The sequence below is a fragment of the Acanthochromis polyacanthus genome, chromosome 22, assembly GCF_021347895.1.
Source record: "Acanthochromis polyacanthus isolate Apoly-LR-REF ecotype Palm Island chromosome 22, KAUST_Apoly_ChrSc, whole genome shotgun sequence".
Lineage (NCBI taxonomy): Eukaryota > Metazoa > Chordata > Actinopteri > Pomacentridae > Acanthochromis > Acanthochromis polyacanthus.
In genome coordinates this window covers 3,556,368-3,572,321 of record NC_067134.1, presented here as the reverse complement: position 1 = coordinate 3,572,321, position 15,954 = coordinate 3,556,368, and the positions used below count along the sequence as shown (strand labels likewise).

General features: G+C 39.9%; 2 protein-coding genes and 1 non-coding gene across 45 annotated transcripts in view; 2 read left to right on the top strand and 1 right to left on the bottom strand.

Moving 5' to 3' along the window:
• LOC127531938 (NACHT, LRR and PYD domains-containing protein 12-like) overlaps window positions 1-15,954 on the bottom strand; it is a 452,657-nt gene that overhangs the window by 365,923 nt on the left and 70,780 nt on the right. The gene's annotated exons all lie outside the window — the stretch shown is intronic.
• trnas-aga (transfer RNA serine (anticodon AGA)) lies at window positions 5,498-5,579 on the top strand. The gene has a single exon. It is a non-coding gene; the product is annotated as a tRNA-Ser (tRNA).
• LOC127531964 (zinc finger protein 665-like) overlaps window positions 8,961-15,954 on the top strand; it is a 266,519-nt gene continuing 259,525 nt past the window's right edge. For 24 of the 43 annotated variants that reach the window (XR_007939178.1, XR_007939175.1, XR_007939174.1 and 21 more), the window contains exons 1-2: window positions 12,457-12,481; window positions 12,813-12,914. Coding sequence is in view for 17 of the 43 variants with exons in the window: in XM_051942670.1 (XP_051798630.1) it covers window positions 12,897-12,914 (18 nt within the window). In the remaining 26 variants the exon portion in view is untranslated. Of the gene's footprint in view, window positions 9,299-12,026; window positions 12,482-12,812; window positions 12,915-15,954 lie in introns of those variants that run through there. The other 19 variants (XM_051942662.1, XM_051942660.1, XM_051942663.1 and 16 more) reach the window with 16 other exon arrangements.

Here is a 15,954-nt window from a genome sequence, read left to right as displayed (position 1 = left end):
AAAAAGAATAAATGGAACAACAGTTTGTGGATGGTTAGGAGTTGGTGTTTATCCCATCAATATTTTAGTGGGAAAACAAATTGAAATAAAGTCATGACAACAATCAACTTTGACAAATGTGCAAGTAGACTTTATTTAAAAGCATAAAGGCCTTTATTTTTCTTCAATTATTCTTCAATTATTCTTCACTTTTTTCTTTCTGAATATTTTGCAAATTTTCAGAAAGTTGGGAAATGAAGACAACAGGAGGGTTAATGTAAAGATGTTTAAATGTTGCCTACATCCCTGTTGATGCTCTTTGTTTCTCTTTAAATGAAGCTCTCTTACGGCCACCATAATGTCCACCCAACCCCATGATCCAAGTCATCCTCTGTCCATATCTGCTGTTTGTTTGACCCCATAAGGCCACGAACCCTGGCTGATCCTTCATCTGAGGACAAAGCTTATGTTTGCAGTGACATCATAAATGCCTGTGCAGAGAAAACAATGGCTGATGAATTTAGCAGGGAGTCGAGCACAGTGGACAGCAGAGAGACACGGAGACGTGGCCTGAAACTTCCACTGTCATGGAACGTTTTCAGACGAGGACCCACACCTTGGTCAAACATGCAGAGTGCTTCCCAAAAACAGGGCTGAGCTGGAGATCAGATTGCTGTGCTTGTTGCAGAGACAGTGGAAGGGGAGGGAGGGAAGCATGGCTGGGATCATCAGGTTATAACACTAAATGTTTCTATGAAGCTCTGTGACTGCTGCAGACAGTCAGAGACGGGGCTCTGCTCCTTGTTTTTATAGGCTGCCTGGAATGTGTTGAGGACTGTGGACATCTGCTTTATTAGCATCTGTGCATCCACCCCCAGCTATGAATCTGCTGCTGGTCTGATAATGTATCATTCTGTTACCGATATCTGTAAATACAGACTGTGTGAATGACAGCTTTGCAGTTCTTTGCACCATTTAATTAATGGGCTGCATTTGGCATTAAATAATTTACATCTCAACCTGCAACACAGGAAGCAGCCTGGGAGAAATGCCTGCTTTTGAATGCATGTTTTGTTTTCTTTTTTTTTGCTGTTGTTGTTTCAGCTGCACTACCCACAGATTATAGGCTGCTGTTTCAGTCTGGCTCTCCTGGAGCTTTTTGGTGTGAAAATTCCTCAGAGTCCTTCTCAGGTCGTTTCAGATGCATCCCACCCATGCAGTCACACTGACTCGTGGATTACCATTTTCTTTGTTAGGCTAATTGTATTATTGTGGCTTTTTAAAAATCCAGTAGGTGGTGTGTGAGCCGGTGAATGAATGTACAATCACTTATGGATGAGATTTATTTCTTCACATGTAAATGAAATGCTTCGTTTTCACCGTCTGCTGTGAAGTTTCCACAGTCTGGATGGGACACTTTAAATCATTTCACGGTGAGAACTGATTAGGTGTGGATTTTTATTAGCATTTGTAATAAATGTAATCTCAGTATTATCCTGCAGTGGCCTCGGGTTATTTCCTGATATCGCAACTTCATGCCAGAAATTCATGAATTGGTGACTGATGTGCCATTTCTCAAAAGCTGAGTGACAAAGATAATGCTGCAAAGTCCCTTCTTGCTGATGTCATCTTTGAAATAGACCAGGCCCATGTAACCTAACACCTTGGTGGGAATGCACTCAGTCAAGCCTATTGTTTCTGCTCACATACAGTTTCTTGTGTGAGATAAGTATGGCCTGGCTGCAGAGAGAACAACAAGGCCTTAAAAGCGTGGATGAGACATTGACTGTCAACGCCTCGGTTTGTCAGATTCTTAACCAGATTCGTGCTCAAGCAGCGCCAAAGTTGACGAGAATGAACATTGTAAACAGCAGTGTGTACGTGTGGTGGCTTTCCAGTAAGATATGGTTTCTGATATCACATCATCCCAGACTAATATTCAGACTATTAGTCAGGATGTGATGAGCTGAGCTGGTGCCTGCTGTGATTCATGTAGCAGCTTCTGAACAGGCAGCATAAATGTTATGGCACAGAGGATGTGAGTCAGGACAGAGAGAATCCAGTTCACTGGGCCATTACTGCAGCTGAAAGGAAGAGGAGGAAGTTGGTTTGAAGATTTGTCACCATAAGATCTCTCTGTTTTAGAAAGGGGGTGGGTTCCTCTCAGGAATGTGAAAAGACCTGGGTGTTGGGAAGGTTTTTCCCCTATAAATAAGACTAACTAGTCACAAGATTCAGTGTTTGAGGGACAGCTAGTTCTATAGTATGGACGCACAGAAGGCACAATGTTAATGTTCTGTTTGGATCACTTCATGTATTTCATTAAGGTGATAGTTTTAAAAGTTCAATTAAAAAACTTTAAAATCTGTATGTTTCTTAAAGTAAAATAACAGCAAATATCTGTAATTTTTAGTTTGAAATAAAAGTGCGTTTTTACATTCACACATTATCTAATAATAAATTATTATTTGCATAAAATATCATTTTTTGTGTGTTTCTCTTTACAATCAACATGTAAATTAATACTTTTTTCTAGGATTTTACTGGAAATTATTGGTAGTTTAACAAAAAAAGTGAAGTTATGTAAAACAGTTTTAGAATATGTAGAATGTTTTTATTTTACAATTTAAAAATTGTGTAAGATAATAAAATCTTACATTTTTAGGATTTGGATATCTTTAAAATGTTGTTTTGTTTTGTAGTTTTTGTGTGTTTTGTTGATTTCAATCATTTAATTCAGTAGGTACTATTTTACAGCCAAATGTTATAAAAGGACAAATCACAATTTAAAAAAAACAGACTTTTGATGTGGACATTTTGCACAGCCTGTTTTTCACAGTTAATATGTGAATTTTAAAAATAAATCTGGGATTTTTCCTCGTTATTATTTGTAATTCTGTAAAATGATTAACTGTTGCAGTTTTTAAAAAAGTTTTTTAAAAATGTATTTTTTCAGTGTATGGAATATTGGCTAATATGAAAACCAAAAATAGAGCAAAAACTTCCAGTCTTCACCACAGTTATTATTGAAAACCAGCATTATGAGCTAAAGTGGTTGTTCAGGGGCTAAATCTGCATCATGCATGTGCTGAGCCACAGGTTTGTGCAGAGCAACAGGTCAATCAGAAAGCGACCCTCTTCTCTCTGTTGTCCCTCATCCTCCCAACATGCTCTGGTTGGTTCCTTATTTCACTTCAAATCTTTTGACTGCATCTAAAGTTCTGCTTAAAGCTCATTTGGGGCAGTTGTCCTACTCACTCATCAGCGGTGCTGGGAGGTGATACATCCATCTGCGCCTGTGACGGCCGCTAATCCTTGACAACTGTGCCCCTCTGGCACCGTATCCGTTGCACTGCTGCTTGTGTGATACAATAGGCTCCCATCCTCTGTCCTTGAAATTGTTTGAATTAGCACAACGGCGGGGGCTGGGGTTGCAAACATCAGAGTTACTCAAAAGGATTGACAAAATCACATGAGCATGATAGCTTGGAGGTGGTAGACGTGTTTGACAGATAATCAGCAGTAAAATCGATACAAGTGACAGATATAGAATCAGTGCAGCCCTTTGAATGAGTCTAACTTTGGACCTCTGCTAGTGTGCTGTGCAGCACAGTGGGCAATGTTTGATCAGTGGTTTATGTCAGAACTGATCCCCTGTAGAAGATGAACTTGTAGTGTGTTTTTAAGGGATCACTTCTATTCAAATCTGGCCTAAGTTGCCTTATACCTTTATACCTTATTTACCTTTATGAAACATGTTTGCACTTTTATTCAAATCAAAATCAAATTAAATCAAGCTTTATTGTCATTTAGCTGTAAATACAGCAGAAGTGCACACAAGATGAGCGAATGTTTCTTCAGGATCCAGTTTGAAACAATTAAACTTTATAGTAGAGAAATAAAACTTCACTTAATTTTAGTTCATGTTTTTCTGCTTCATTTATCTTTAACATGCTAATTTGTCCCAGACAGAGCTATACAATGCCGTACTACACTATAAACATTTACAAAATGAACATTTAGTTAAAGCTTTGTGTTGGTGCACAATGTTGTATTATATTACACCACTAACACATCATTCTGGGACATTAATGTTCATGCTTTTAATCTTGTTACTGCTTTAGAACTGCTAACTGCCTGATTTACTCTAAAGAAGTTTGTGTCTACATTTATTCACTGAATTTAAAGTCATTTTTTTCTCTTCCATTTATCTAGTGAATCCTTTTTAATAAGTCCTTAAAATGTGTTGTACTGTTTACCATTGATTTCTTTCTTTTATTTCAACTTTTTTTAAAAATAGATTTATAAACCTATTGTATTTTGACTGATGCACAACAACACAACAAGCCTTCAAAACGAATTTTTCACTTCCAGCACTCATTGCAGAACTCTCAAACCTGTTGTGCTTGTTGATACATGATCCACTGAACAAATGCGAAGTAGGTGTGTGTGGCTGCATGTATGAGTGTGTGAGCTTCAATAAGCCACATGCAATCACTTGTCCCACCACCAAACTTGCAACATGTCCGAGTTGGACCTCCCAGCAGCTGCTGATACTACTCACATTCTGTGACGAAGTGTTTAGTTGCATCAGTTAAACCATCACAAACACTAAGCACACAACACTTCATGACCAGCACACATGCGATGGCCAGGAATCAAACCCGGGTCAACTGCTTGGAAGGCAGCTATGCTCACCACTATACCACCATTACTATGAAATGGACTGTTTTTGTGTGCTCTCAGGAGTTCAAACGGATAAGAGAAGTAGGTGCAGAGAAAAGGGAGGAAATGAGCATCAGCCAGAAGCCCTGATCTCTGTCACGACACACAACATCTTAGTATTTTCTACAGCAAAACAACCTGATGAAAATGAAACTAAATCTTGAATCATTCTTGAAACAACTTCCACATAATGGGAAAGTGATATTGATGAGCCTATTGATTCCACATTCTCATGGTCTGCAGTCTTTTTTTATAACTTTCTTTTCAGACTTTGGCTAGAGTCATTTTGTTGTTTATAGCCTGTATTATATTTTGAACTGCTGGTATTGATTTCAGATTGTCCTTTGGTGCACTGGAATTATACAGGGTAAACTAACTTTATTTTGTTCTGTTGTTGTGTTATAACTTAGTATTGTGTTTGATGATCTCTGTCAGATGAGAAGATGAGGTGGAGGACAGTGGAGGAAGTTCCATGGTGTAATGGTCATCACTCTGGGCTCTGGATCCTGGTGTCCCTGGACTTAATGGAGATGATAGGGGATGAAAAGTTGTGTGCATTTTTCTGACCACCAAGCCTGTCCTCCAGTACCCACCAACTTTAACCTCCACCAACAGGTGAGCAGAGACTCTGCTGACCTCAGGAGAGCTGCACGGAGCAACAGGGAGAGACGGAGCTCCAATATTTAAGTGATTAGATAAATGCGTAAAGCAAGGGTGGGAACACGACAGATGTTTGTATGTGAAGCCAAATTTTGCGCTTTCATCACACAGAACAGAAAGCAGGAGCACAGGAGTTGTCATGGCCGAGTGGTTAAGGCGATGGACTAGAAATCCATTGGGGTCTCCCCGCGCAGATTCAAATCCTGCTGACAACGTTTGACTCTTTTCCGCAGTGGCAATCTATGAAATAAGAAGAGATGATGTTTAAGTGATGATGTCATAATAAGCGCGTGAGAAAGTCCTGATTTGAATATCATGTCATTTCTGCACAGGCACTCACCTTTGATATAGAGGATGTGAGTGATGCTTTCAATTGTCATATGTTTCCTCCAGTGCATGTATGAGGCCCCAGCTTCAGACTCTGACATCTCCATCAGTGTACTTCTTCAAGAATTTAAACCCACCAGGACTATCCACATTACATTTAACTCTGTAAATAAACATTTTCCAGCCTGTTCAATGTTATAAATGTTCTGTTTGGCCGTTAAAGGAGGTTTTCCTCACATTTTGGTGTATTTTAACCCTTCCATGGTCTAAATTCTTTGAACAGATCTTGTGCTGTAATCAATGTCTCACTGAGTTTTTATTTTCATTGCAGTGGTTGATTTTTCCAGAGCAAGATCAATGATTTTTTAATACATCTTTCTCCAGTTTTATTTGCTCTACCTGTGGGTTTCAACTATTATAACTTTTTTCATTTAATAAATGACTAATAACACACTTTGATCTTCATGTTTGTTTGCTTATTTGTTGAAAAGTGGGATTTAATTTTCCATGTTGAATAATCACAGCTTTTTTATTTGGACAATGTTTATCCTCTTCCATTGCAAAAATGAATTGTTAAAATGAAAATAGAAAAAAGATCTTTTGTAAAGCAGTAAAACTAATGTTTTTATTTTTGTTCTGATCTTTTTCTCGCCATTTTCAATTATATTCAATTAAAATATGCCCTGAAAACAAATATAAAGAACTACAAAGACTGGAACAAAAAAATACATTTTTTTTGTCGTGAAGACTCAGAAACAAAACTTCAAAATAATATTTTGTGTTTTAATTTATATCTGTTCTTATTATTACAGTCAGTGACTGAGTAAAACATGAACAAAATAAAGTTATAACATGAACTTCTTTCAAACTGATTTTTCTCTGAACAATAAAAATAAAGTGTGAGGTCAAAGTGTGACGGTTAGATCAACATAAACTACTAATATCCTGTTTAAACGCTATAGAAGCGTCAGAGCAGCAGATTGTAAAGTCTGGTCCAGATAAGGAGCTCTACAGTGAGGCTGACCGTCCATCATAGCTGTCTAACCTGGACCTCACATCTCTGAAACCGTTGGAGCTCATTTTTAATCAGCTTCATCTGGATAAACTGACCACACATTGGACATTTTTACAACCACTTTCTCACCTCAAATCATCTGAAAACTACATTTTGTGTCACAATAACAGCAGTATTCCCAAAATACTTGTGTTTTCTCTGAAAGTTTCCTCCTCGGTCTTTGCTGCTGGTCTAAATGCATTCTGGGTTATTTGGTTCCAAATCCTCACTAGTCTGGTCTGATGATCCTCCATAATGTGGGCGGAGCCAGAACACATCCAGGTATTTCATTGGTTCTTGATCAGATGCTGCTTTGAACTGGATCAGTACTTGGTCTCTGACTGATGACGTTTTATAAGAACACCAGAACTTAAAGGGGAACTTCGGTTTTCTTTTCAACCTGAGGTCTGTTTTCATTTGTCATTTCATACATGTGAGTGATGGAGAAATGAATTTTCAACACAGCTCCAGTATTTAGCCAGGCAAGCAGCTTCGCAGCTCAGCTAGCGAAAAGTGTGGGGCATTTTCATGAGATTTGCTTTCTAGCATCCAGAGCTTTAGATACAGACCACAACAAATAGCAATCGCCAAGTAATGTGGAGGTTTTTGTTCACTTCTCATCTGTTTTATGTTGTAAATACCAGCGGTATTTTCTCTGAATTTTTTTGGAATTAAATATAATCTAGATGGGAGATTTTCTTTGGAATTTAAGTGTTTTCTCAGTAGCATGACTGTTATGAACCATTTTAGCTCCTGTTAGCACCTTTATTTATCCCATTGTGTGGTTTCCAGACTTTATGCTAAGCTAACTGGCTGCTGGCTGTAGATATGTGCTGTCAGTCTCATCTGTGAAACATTAGCATTACATTTTTTTTTTAAGATTGCTTAAGCACGGTTTTGAAAACAGGGCTCAGAATTTCAGATCACTACACACAATTAACACAACCACACACACAATATGCACAACACCTCAGGTCCTGTGCAAAATGAAACATACCATTCAAACAAAACCTTCTTATGTTACTACATGAAACACACACATTTCATGAGGATTAATTCTGTCTGAACCAGATACACACTGCTGTGTTTAACTTCAAACACTTTTAGCAGTTCTACCTCTCAGTGGTTAGATGACTGTCAGTGAAGGACACAGAGAAAGTACAAATACACAACATGGTAAATTCACCAAACACAACACAAGATCAGTGAAAAAGTCTCCTGTGACGATTAATGGCTGCTGGTTAGAGCTTTCATGTTTTCCTGAAGCAGAAGTTTAATTCAGTGTCACTCAAAGCCTGCTGAACCAGTCACATCATGATGTCTCCTGGCTTTGTTTCATGCAAATGATAATTCAGTTCTTTTTTAAGGCCACCAATTATCCAAAATGGCCATCCCCAGCACATGAACACGGCAGCTCTTGTAGGTCAGTTGGTGTGCAGGTTAACAGGTTGGATCCAATTTTAGCAGACTTGAGCAGAAAACAGTCTACTGACGCAAACACGAGTGTTCAAAAGTTTGGGGTCACTTAGAAATGTAAAACATGAAAACCCAACTTTTGAACGGTGGTGTATGTAGATCTATAAAGTCCTCTCCAGTACTCACTGCAGCTCAAGCACACCAGCTCACCGACGACCGCTCAAACACTGCGTTATGATTTCCATATTCTTCTGTACACTACCGTTCAAAAGTTTGGGGTCATCCAGACAATTCCATGTTCTCCATGAAAGCTCCCACTTTTATTCATGTGCTAACATAACTGCACAAGGGTTTTCTAATCATCAATGAGCCTTTCAACACCATTAGCTAACACAATGTAGCATTAGAACACAGGAGTGATGGTTGCTGGAAATGTTCCTCTGTACCCCTATGGAGATATTCCATTAAAAATCAGCCGTTTCCAGCTACAATAGTCATTTACCACATTAACAAGGTCTTGACTGGATTTATCATTTATTTAATGCTATCTTCATTGAAAAAACTGATTTCAAGAAAAAGGACATTTCTAAGTGACCTCAAACTTTTGAACAGTAGTGCATATTTAGATAATGTCATATTTTTTGAAATTAGCCATGTAAGATGAAATGATATTGATGATAGCTCGTGTCCTTGTTCCTCTTTTAGCACACATCACACAGTACTACAATGAATAAGAACATTCAATCATCAAATAGAATCATTTTCATAACAAGCTGCTGTGGAGGCAAAACCTTTTTGTTCTTTGCAATAAATCTTTTGTTCTTTTATTCAGAGCTCTGAAGGTACAGGTGACACAGAGTGCAAAGCAGTCTATGTGTCAAGTCAAACTGGAAGGAGCTGAAAACTCAAAGGAGAAGCATTTACGCACAGGTCCTACACTCAGCTGGGGCGGAAACAATCTGCGGCTGCAGGTTTGCCACCGGCGGCAAAAAAGGGGACACACACAGCACTGAGGAGGAACTGAGAATGAATGACCGCATTCAAACAAAGTGGCCATGAGTTTCTGTTGGGAAAGCATCAAGATCTGCGGCAAACTGTGCAGGATTGCCTTCATCTCCAAAATCCGGGTTGCAGTCGGTAAGAGCAGAATTGTGGAGACTCTAAAAGACTGTTTAAGCTGCCGATGTGTGCCACTGCAGTATGTGTTAGCATTAGCATTAGCCACGGAGTAAACTTTGTCTGTTTACCAATAATTGCCGTGTGTTTTGTAATTATTCAGTTGAAAATAAGATTGCAGGCTAATTGGTGCTAATTAGAGGGTTCCAGCTAAGACCAGTGAATTCATCCTGTTTGTAATGGTGGGTTTTTACTATGCCCTTTATTAGGGTCCGAGCACCGAGGGTGCGAAGGACAGGCGGTGCCAGGGCACCGACTGTCCGACCCTATTGAAACCCTAGGGTTTATTATTATTATTATTATTATTATTATTTTTTTTTTTTTTTTTTTTTTTTTCTCCCGTAAAGTAAATTGGCTTTTTGGCGGCCTTATCATACTCCAAAACGCGTGAAATTTGGCATGCACATCAGGACTGGCGAAAAATTTGATATTTTATGGGAGTTGCGCATGTGCGTGGCAAAATGGCTCTATAGCGCCACCTGCAAACTTGAAAAAGTAGTCATTAGGCCAACTGCCACAATGTTTCATGTACAGCTACAATATTTGGTGGGCATATGCAGAACATCTGGACACACCAAAAAGTCAATTACAGCCACGCCCTAAACCCAACAGGAAGTCGGCCACCTTCAATTTGCTGTAAATTTTTCAAACTTAATCGCTCCTCGGGAAATGACTTGCCTTTTTGGCGGCCTTATCATGAAATTTGGCGTGAAATTTGGCGTGCACATCAGGACTGGCGAAAAATTTGATATTTTATGGGAGTTGCGCATATGTGTGAAAAAATGGCTCTATAGCGCCACCTGCAAAATTGAAACAGTGGTCATTAGGCCAACTTCCACAATGTTTTATTTACAGCTACAATATTTGGTGGGCATATGCACCACATCAGGACACACCAAAAAGTCAATCACAGCCACACCCTAAACCCAACAGGAAGTCGGCCATCTTGAATTTGCTGTACATTTGTCAAAATTTATAGCTCCTAGTGGATAAGTCTGAGAGAACTGAAATTTGGCCAGTACATGCACCAGACCTTTCTGATGAAAAGTTATCAAAAACTCAACCAGAAGCCAAAAGGTGTGGCCATGGCGGAGCCTCAAACAACTGATCCTTCGCCATGAAACAGGAAGTGGTGTCTAATTCTTCTCAACATGCTCCAATCTGCCTGAAACTTTACATGTATGATGACAGTCCTGTCCTGATGTCATCCACATAGGGATATTCATTGACAGTCATAGCGCCACCTTGTGGTTTCAGGAAATAGACATCTTTTACACTTTCATGCCCTATTGTTACCCGGTTGATCATATTCACTTCAAATGCAGTGACAACAGCCTAAACACATTGATGATGCATCCCAGTGAAAATGGTGACTTGTCATCAAAGGGCGTGTCTGTGGCGGCCAAACCAATTTCGATGTTTCGCCATGAAAATTTAACGATTCATATCTCAGCTGAACAACATCCTATCTGCCTCAGACTTCACATGCTGGATACCAGGTCCAGTCTGAACACATCCACACTCATAAATTTTGAAAAAGTCATAGCGCCACCTGTTGGTAATAGTAAGTTTAAGGCCTTATATTTTCAGGTACAATGGCCCCAAACTTGGTGATATCATGCTGGAAATTGGTCAGTCGAGTCTTCACCTCTTGACAATCACACACTGTGAAGGGTGTGACATTTCATGTAACGCTGTTGCCGTAGCAACCAAATATCGCCATGAAAAACAAAGCCCTTTCTGACAGGTTAGGAATACTCCAATGCTCACAAAAATTACCACACACATCACCATTGACCCAAGGAACAACACTGTATGCATCTCGGCACTGCACATGCTATAGCGCCCCCTACAGTATTTTTAACAAACAGCCCCCCCAGCACGTTTCACCTACATCCATGAAATTTGGGAGGCTTATAGAGCACATCAGGACGCACAAAAAAGCCTCTTGGAGCCATGTCCTAAACCCAACAGGAAGTCGGCCATCTTGGATTAATTGTGAGATTTTTGATGATTTTTCTCATTTTTGAGAGTTAATACCTCCTAGGGGATAATTCCAGGAGACCTGAAATTTTGTCAGTCCACACAGCAGGACTTGGTTTGGAAAAGTTATCAAAAGTTTAACCAGAAGCCAAATGGCGTGGCCATGGCGACCATCAGCGTTTTGATGCTTCGCCATGAAACAACAACTGCTGTATAACTCTCCTCTGCATGCTCCAATCTGCCTCAAACTTTCCATGTGTGATCACAATCCAATCCTGATCACATCTACAGGCCAACAGACACTCTCAGTCGCAGCGCCACCTGATGGAGGGACAGTAAATGCTGTATAACTGGCCTCTACATGATCAAATCAGCCTGAAACTTTTCATGAGTGATCAGAGTCCAACCCTCATCACATCCACTGTGTGAAATACACTCTGAGTTACAGCGCCACCTGGTGGATAGACAGGAAATGCTCTATAACTGCTCTGAACATGCTACAGTCTGGCTGAAATTTTACATGTATGATTGGACTCTGGTCCAGATGCGATTCAGAGGCCGACATACACTCTCAGTCACAGCGCCACCTGGTGGACGTGCGTGGATTCACGACCAGCGTGGATGCGAGGACCCGTCCATCGCTGCTTGCAGCTTTAATTTATTTATTGGATCTGGAAAGGATTGGACTTTAAAAGCACTTTATGCACTTTAAATACTTTTAAAACCATGAAGTAAAAAGTATAAAATAGTTTTAAAAAATGCTCAGAGTAATTTGTTAAACTGTGATTCAAAATCAACTCTTTAAAATGCAGATAAATTCATGTGTGGTATAGTATTGGGTTGAATTGTCGCTTCAGTTTATGTGGTGTTGAGGTTGACAAACATAAACTGAGTGGAGTAGCATTTGCCAGTGTGGTGAAAATGTCCATGAGGAATGGTTGTTACTATTTGCTGAATACAGTGATGTGAACATTGTCCTTTTGTGTTCTGAAAGCAACTGTCTGATTGATGAGTGGAGTCCTGCTCAAACCCTGGGTAGATGAAACATCCTTTTTCAAGTGGGGAAACTGCACAAACTGTGAGAAAAATCATCAATGAGAATCACTTGTCATTGAAAGTGGGAGGACACTTGACACTATGGGAGAGTGCAAAGAACAGAGAGTGAGAGCTGCCTTTAAACAGAACACTGAGCAGTAAAATACATTCACTAACTTACAGCATGAACAGTTTTCTACCAGCAGTCCTGTCTTGAATCACCTGCAGTAGCATCTTTATGTTCTCTTTATTCTCTTTTTCCATGTCTGTTTTCTGTCTATGCTCCTTATTTTTAACAGTTTAAGTTCATTTGTATCAGTTTTAGGTGAAACTGAAAAGAGCTAAAAGTGAACTATTGAGTTGAAATGTGTCCTCTGTGTTGGCTGATGAACATATGGGACACTCTGACACTTGTGTATAGAGTGGTATCCTAATGAAGATGTGTTTGATGTGACAGGTGATTGGCAGGAGGAGGAGAGTCTGACGGAGGAGCAGAGGAATGTTGGCAGCCATTTAGTCTGAGCTCAACAACGGAGGAAACATGGATTCTTCACAAAAAGTGAGAAACGTACCACTGTAACATTATTATCATTCATTTGTTCTTTAAAACGTCAAAAGTTGCTCCAGTTGGTTAGATGGGCCGACCAAAGCCAGGTGACGTTGGCTGGAGAGATGAAGCTCTGCAGAAGCAGCTGTACTGAGGATATAATGGTGGACTGCTAGGAAGCTGCTTGTTTTTTGTTTGAGGCTGAACTAGCTGCTGATCATACTTTCTGAAAATGTCTTACATGGTGATGAAGATAAGTAACGGAAGAAAAGTCTTGTTTTTCAAGCAAGTTGTCCAGGAAGGTAAAGAGCAGCATTTTCTTTGGTAGAGAATAATACTTTTGAGCATTGTGAGTTTACCAGCCTTTTCCTTCTCAAGAAATTCAGACAGTTGAACCCAGAAGTTTACTTACACTGTATAAACGACACATAACCCTTTTTTAAATTTACACGATCTGACATTAAATCTGGCAATGCTTCTCTTGTTTTATGTCGGTTAAGATGACCAAAATTATCTTTAAATGCCAGAATAACGAAAGAAAGATTTTTTTTTTTTTTAGAGAATTTTTATTACTTTCTTCACAATCAGAAGTTTGCATACACTAAGATTGCTATGCCTTCAAGATGATGATGTCCTGACTTTGAAAGCTTCCAGAGACCACTGCACACTAAAACACACACTGAGAGACTTCCATCAGTACATCACATGCCCCACTAGATGTGACAAAATCTTTGATCTGTTACAACAATGTGAAAGGTGCTTCTCCTCGGGGTTCCTCTGACCACAACTGCATCCTCCTTATCCCTGTCTACCACTGTACTGAAGCAAGGCAAAGTGCAGAACATCAGAGTGAAAGTTTGTCACACTCTGCAGGGATGTCTGGAGGTTACTGACTGGGACGTGTTTAAGGAGTCCTCAGCTGATATTGATGAACCGACTGATGTTGTGAGCAGCTGGGTCACAGACTGTGAAACCAGTGTTATTCCTGAAAAAACTGTAAAACTGTATCCAAACACTAAGCCATGGCTTTCTAAGAAGCTTAAAGACCTACTGTACAGAAAGAAAACAGTCTTCAGAGAAGGAAATACACTAAATCTGTATAACCGCCAGAAGGAAATAAAGTAGGAGATCAGGACCCACAAAAGACAATACAAAGACAAACTTGAGTCTCAGCTCAAAATGAACAACCTCAGTTCAGTCTGGGATGGCATGAATCTGATCACTGGGACTAATTAATGTGTCAATGAGAGAGTTCAGCTCAGTGGTTATAATTCTGATTTAGAGCTGGCTCAAAGTCTAAACAGTTTTTATGTCAGGTTTGACTCCCATGATTTTAGAGCTAAACGTGCTGAGACTAAAAACTGTCTCATGTCAGCCTCTCCACAGAATCCCTTTCTTGATGTGGGCAATGTAATCTGGTGTCTCAAACAGTGCAGACCAAAGAAAAGTCCTCTACCTGATTACATCGGTGGCCGTTTATTGAAAACTTTTACTATGTCTGACTAAATGACCAAGATTGCTGCCGATGTCCCTGTCTATCTTATGTTTTGTTTGATTTTTTCTTTAAATGGCTTTCATTAGGGACCAAGCCAGTGAAGCTGTCGAGTCCCGATTGTATTTGCTCCATTTCTTCTTCCTATTATTAGGGATCGAGCCAGCAAAGCTGGCCAGCGGACCTGGCGAGTCCCTATAGTATTTGCTCCATTTCTTCTTCTTCTTCTTATTATTATTATTAGGGACCGAGCCAGCGGAGCTGGCGAGTCCCTATTGTATTTGCTCCGTTTCTTATTATTATTATTTTACAAGTCCACCACGTTTTGCTTAATTTGACCCCCTAAACGTGCATAACTTTTTATGAAATTTGGCACGCACGTCGGGTCACGCGAAAAATTCGATATTCTGAAAACAAAATCTGCAAAAACTCTATCGTGCCACCTCGGGACACGACAAACGGCAACAAACCATAAAGGCAACACAAAAGGCCGCAGCTCTTCGCACAGGAATGTCGTAGAGACATGCAACCACCACACACGCGTTTGTCTGCTTGAGCTCTACGAAAACCTGTCCGACCGATTTGAGCTATCTTCAATCTAGGGGGCGCTATAACCCCAAATATGAAAACCCTTAAAACATTATCTCCTCCGAAACCGTACAATATTTCGGCTTCATATTTGCACAGATTATAGTGAATATCCAGCCAAACAAAAGTTATCAAAGAAAAAGGCTAACTTGTCTAGTTTTGTTTAATAGGCTGTCAAAGTTTGTCTTCACCTGAAACCATGTTTCGCGTCAATTTCGCCCCCTAAACGTGGATGTATTTTGCTGAAATTTCGTACACAGGTGTCGTCTCCTGAAAATTTCAATATTCCGAAAAAAAATCTGGAAAAACTTTATAGCGCCACCTGGGGACACAAAAAACTGCATAAATCACAAATGGCCTCAGCTCTTCACACAGGAAAGTCGTAGACACATGCAACCACCACTCACGCGTTCGTCTCCTCCCCCTCTATGAGACCCTGTCCAACTGATTCGAGCTATCTTCAATTTAGGGGCTGTGATCAAGCGGCTCGAGCGGTGGAAGAACAGCAGTACAAAGGCAGGCGGAGGCAGCATTTGAGTGGTCGACTTCTTTTCTTTTTTTTGTTCTTTATTTTCCAAATGTGCAAAAATACAAAGTAATCAAAGTGCAAGTGCAAAAAAGTGCCAATGTCGTAAGGTGCGTTAGAGGTTAGGAGCAGTGGCTTCTCCAGCAGCAGACCACAACAGAACAGCCCCGACTGAGGGGAAAAGCCTCCTCTAATACTGGTCTGCTCAACAGGAATAAACCAATAAAACTGTGCAGGTAGATTGTGTTAACCTTAGCTATTAAACCTAAGTTAAAAACTCTCCAACATAAACCATAACCCAGAATAAAGTAAACAAAAAATAACTAATGCAAACTAACCCAACTAAAACCACCAAACTTAATCCAACAACAAAATATAAAGTTAAAACTATTGCAGCCACCCCTTCCGTATCCCTCCCCTTGGTTCAGCCCGGAACTGTCTTTTGG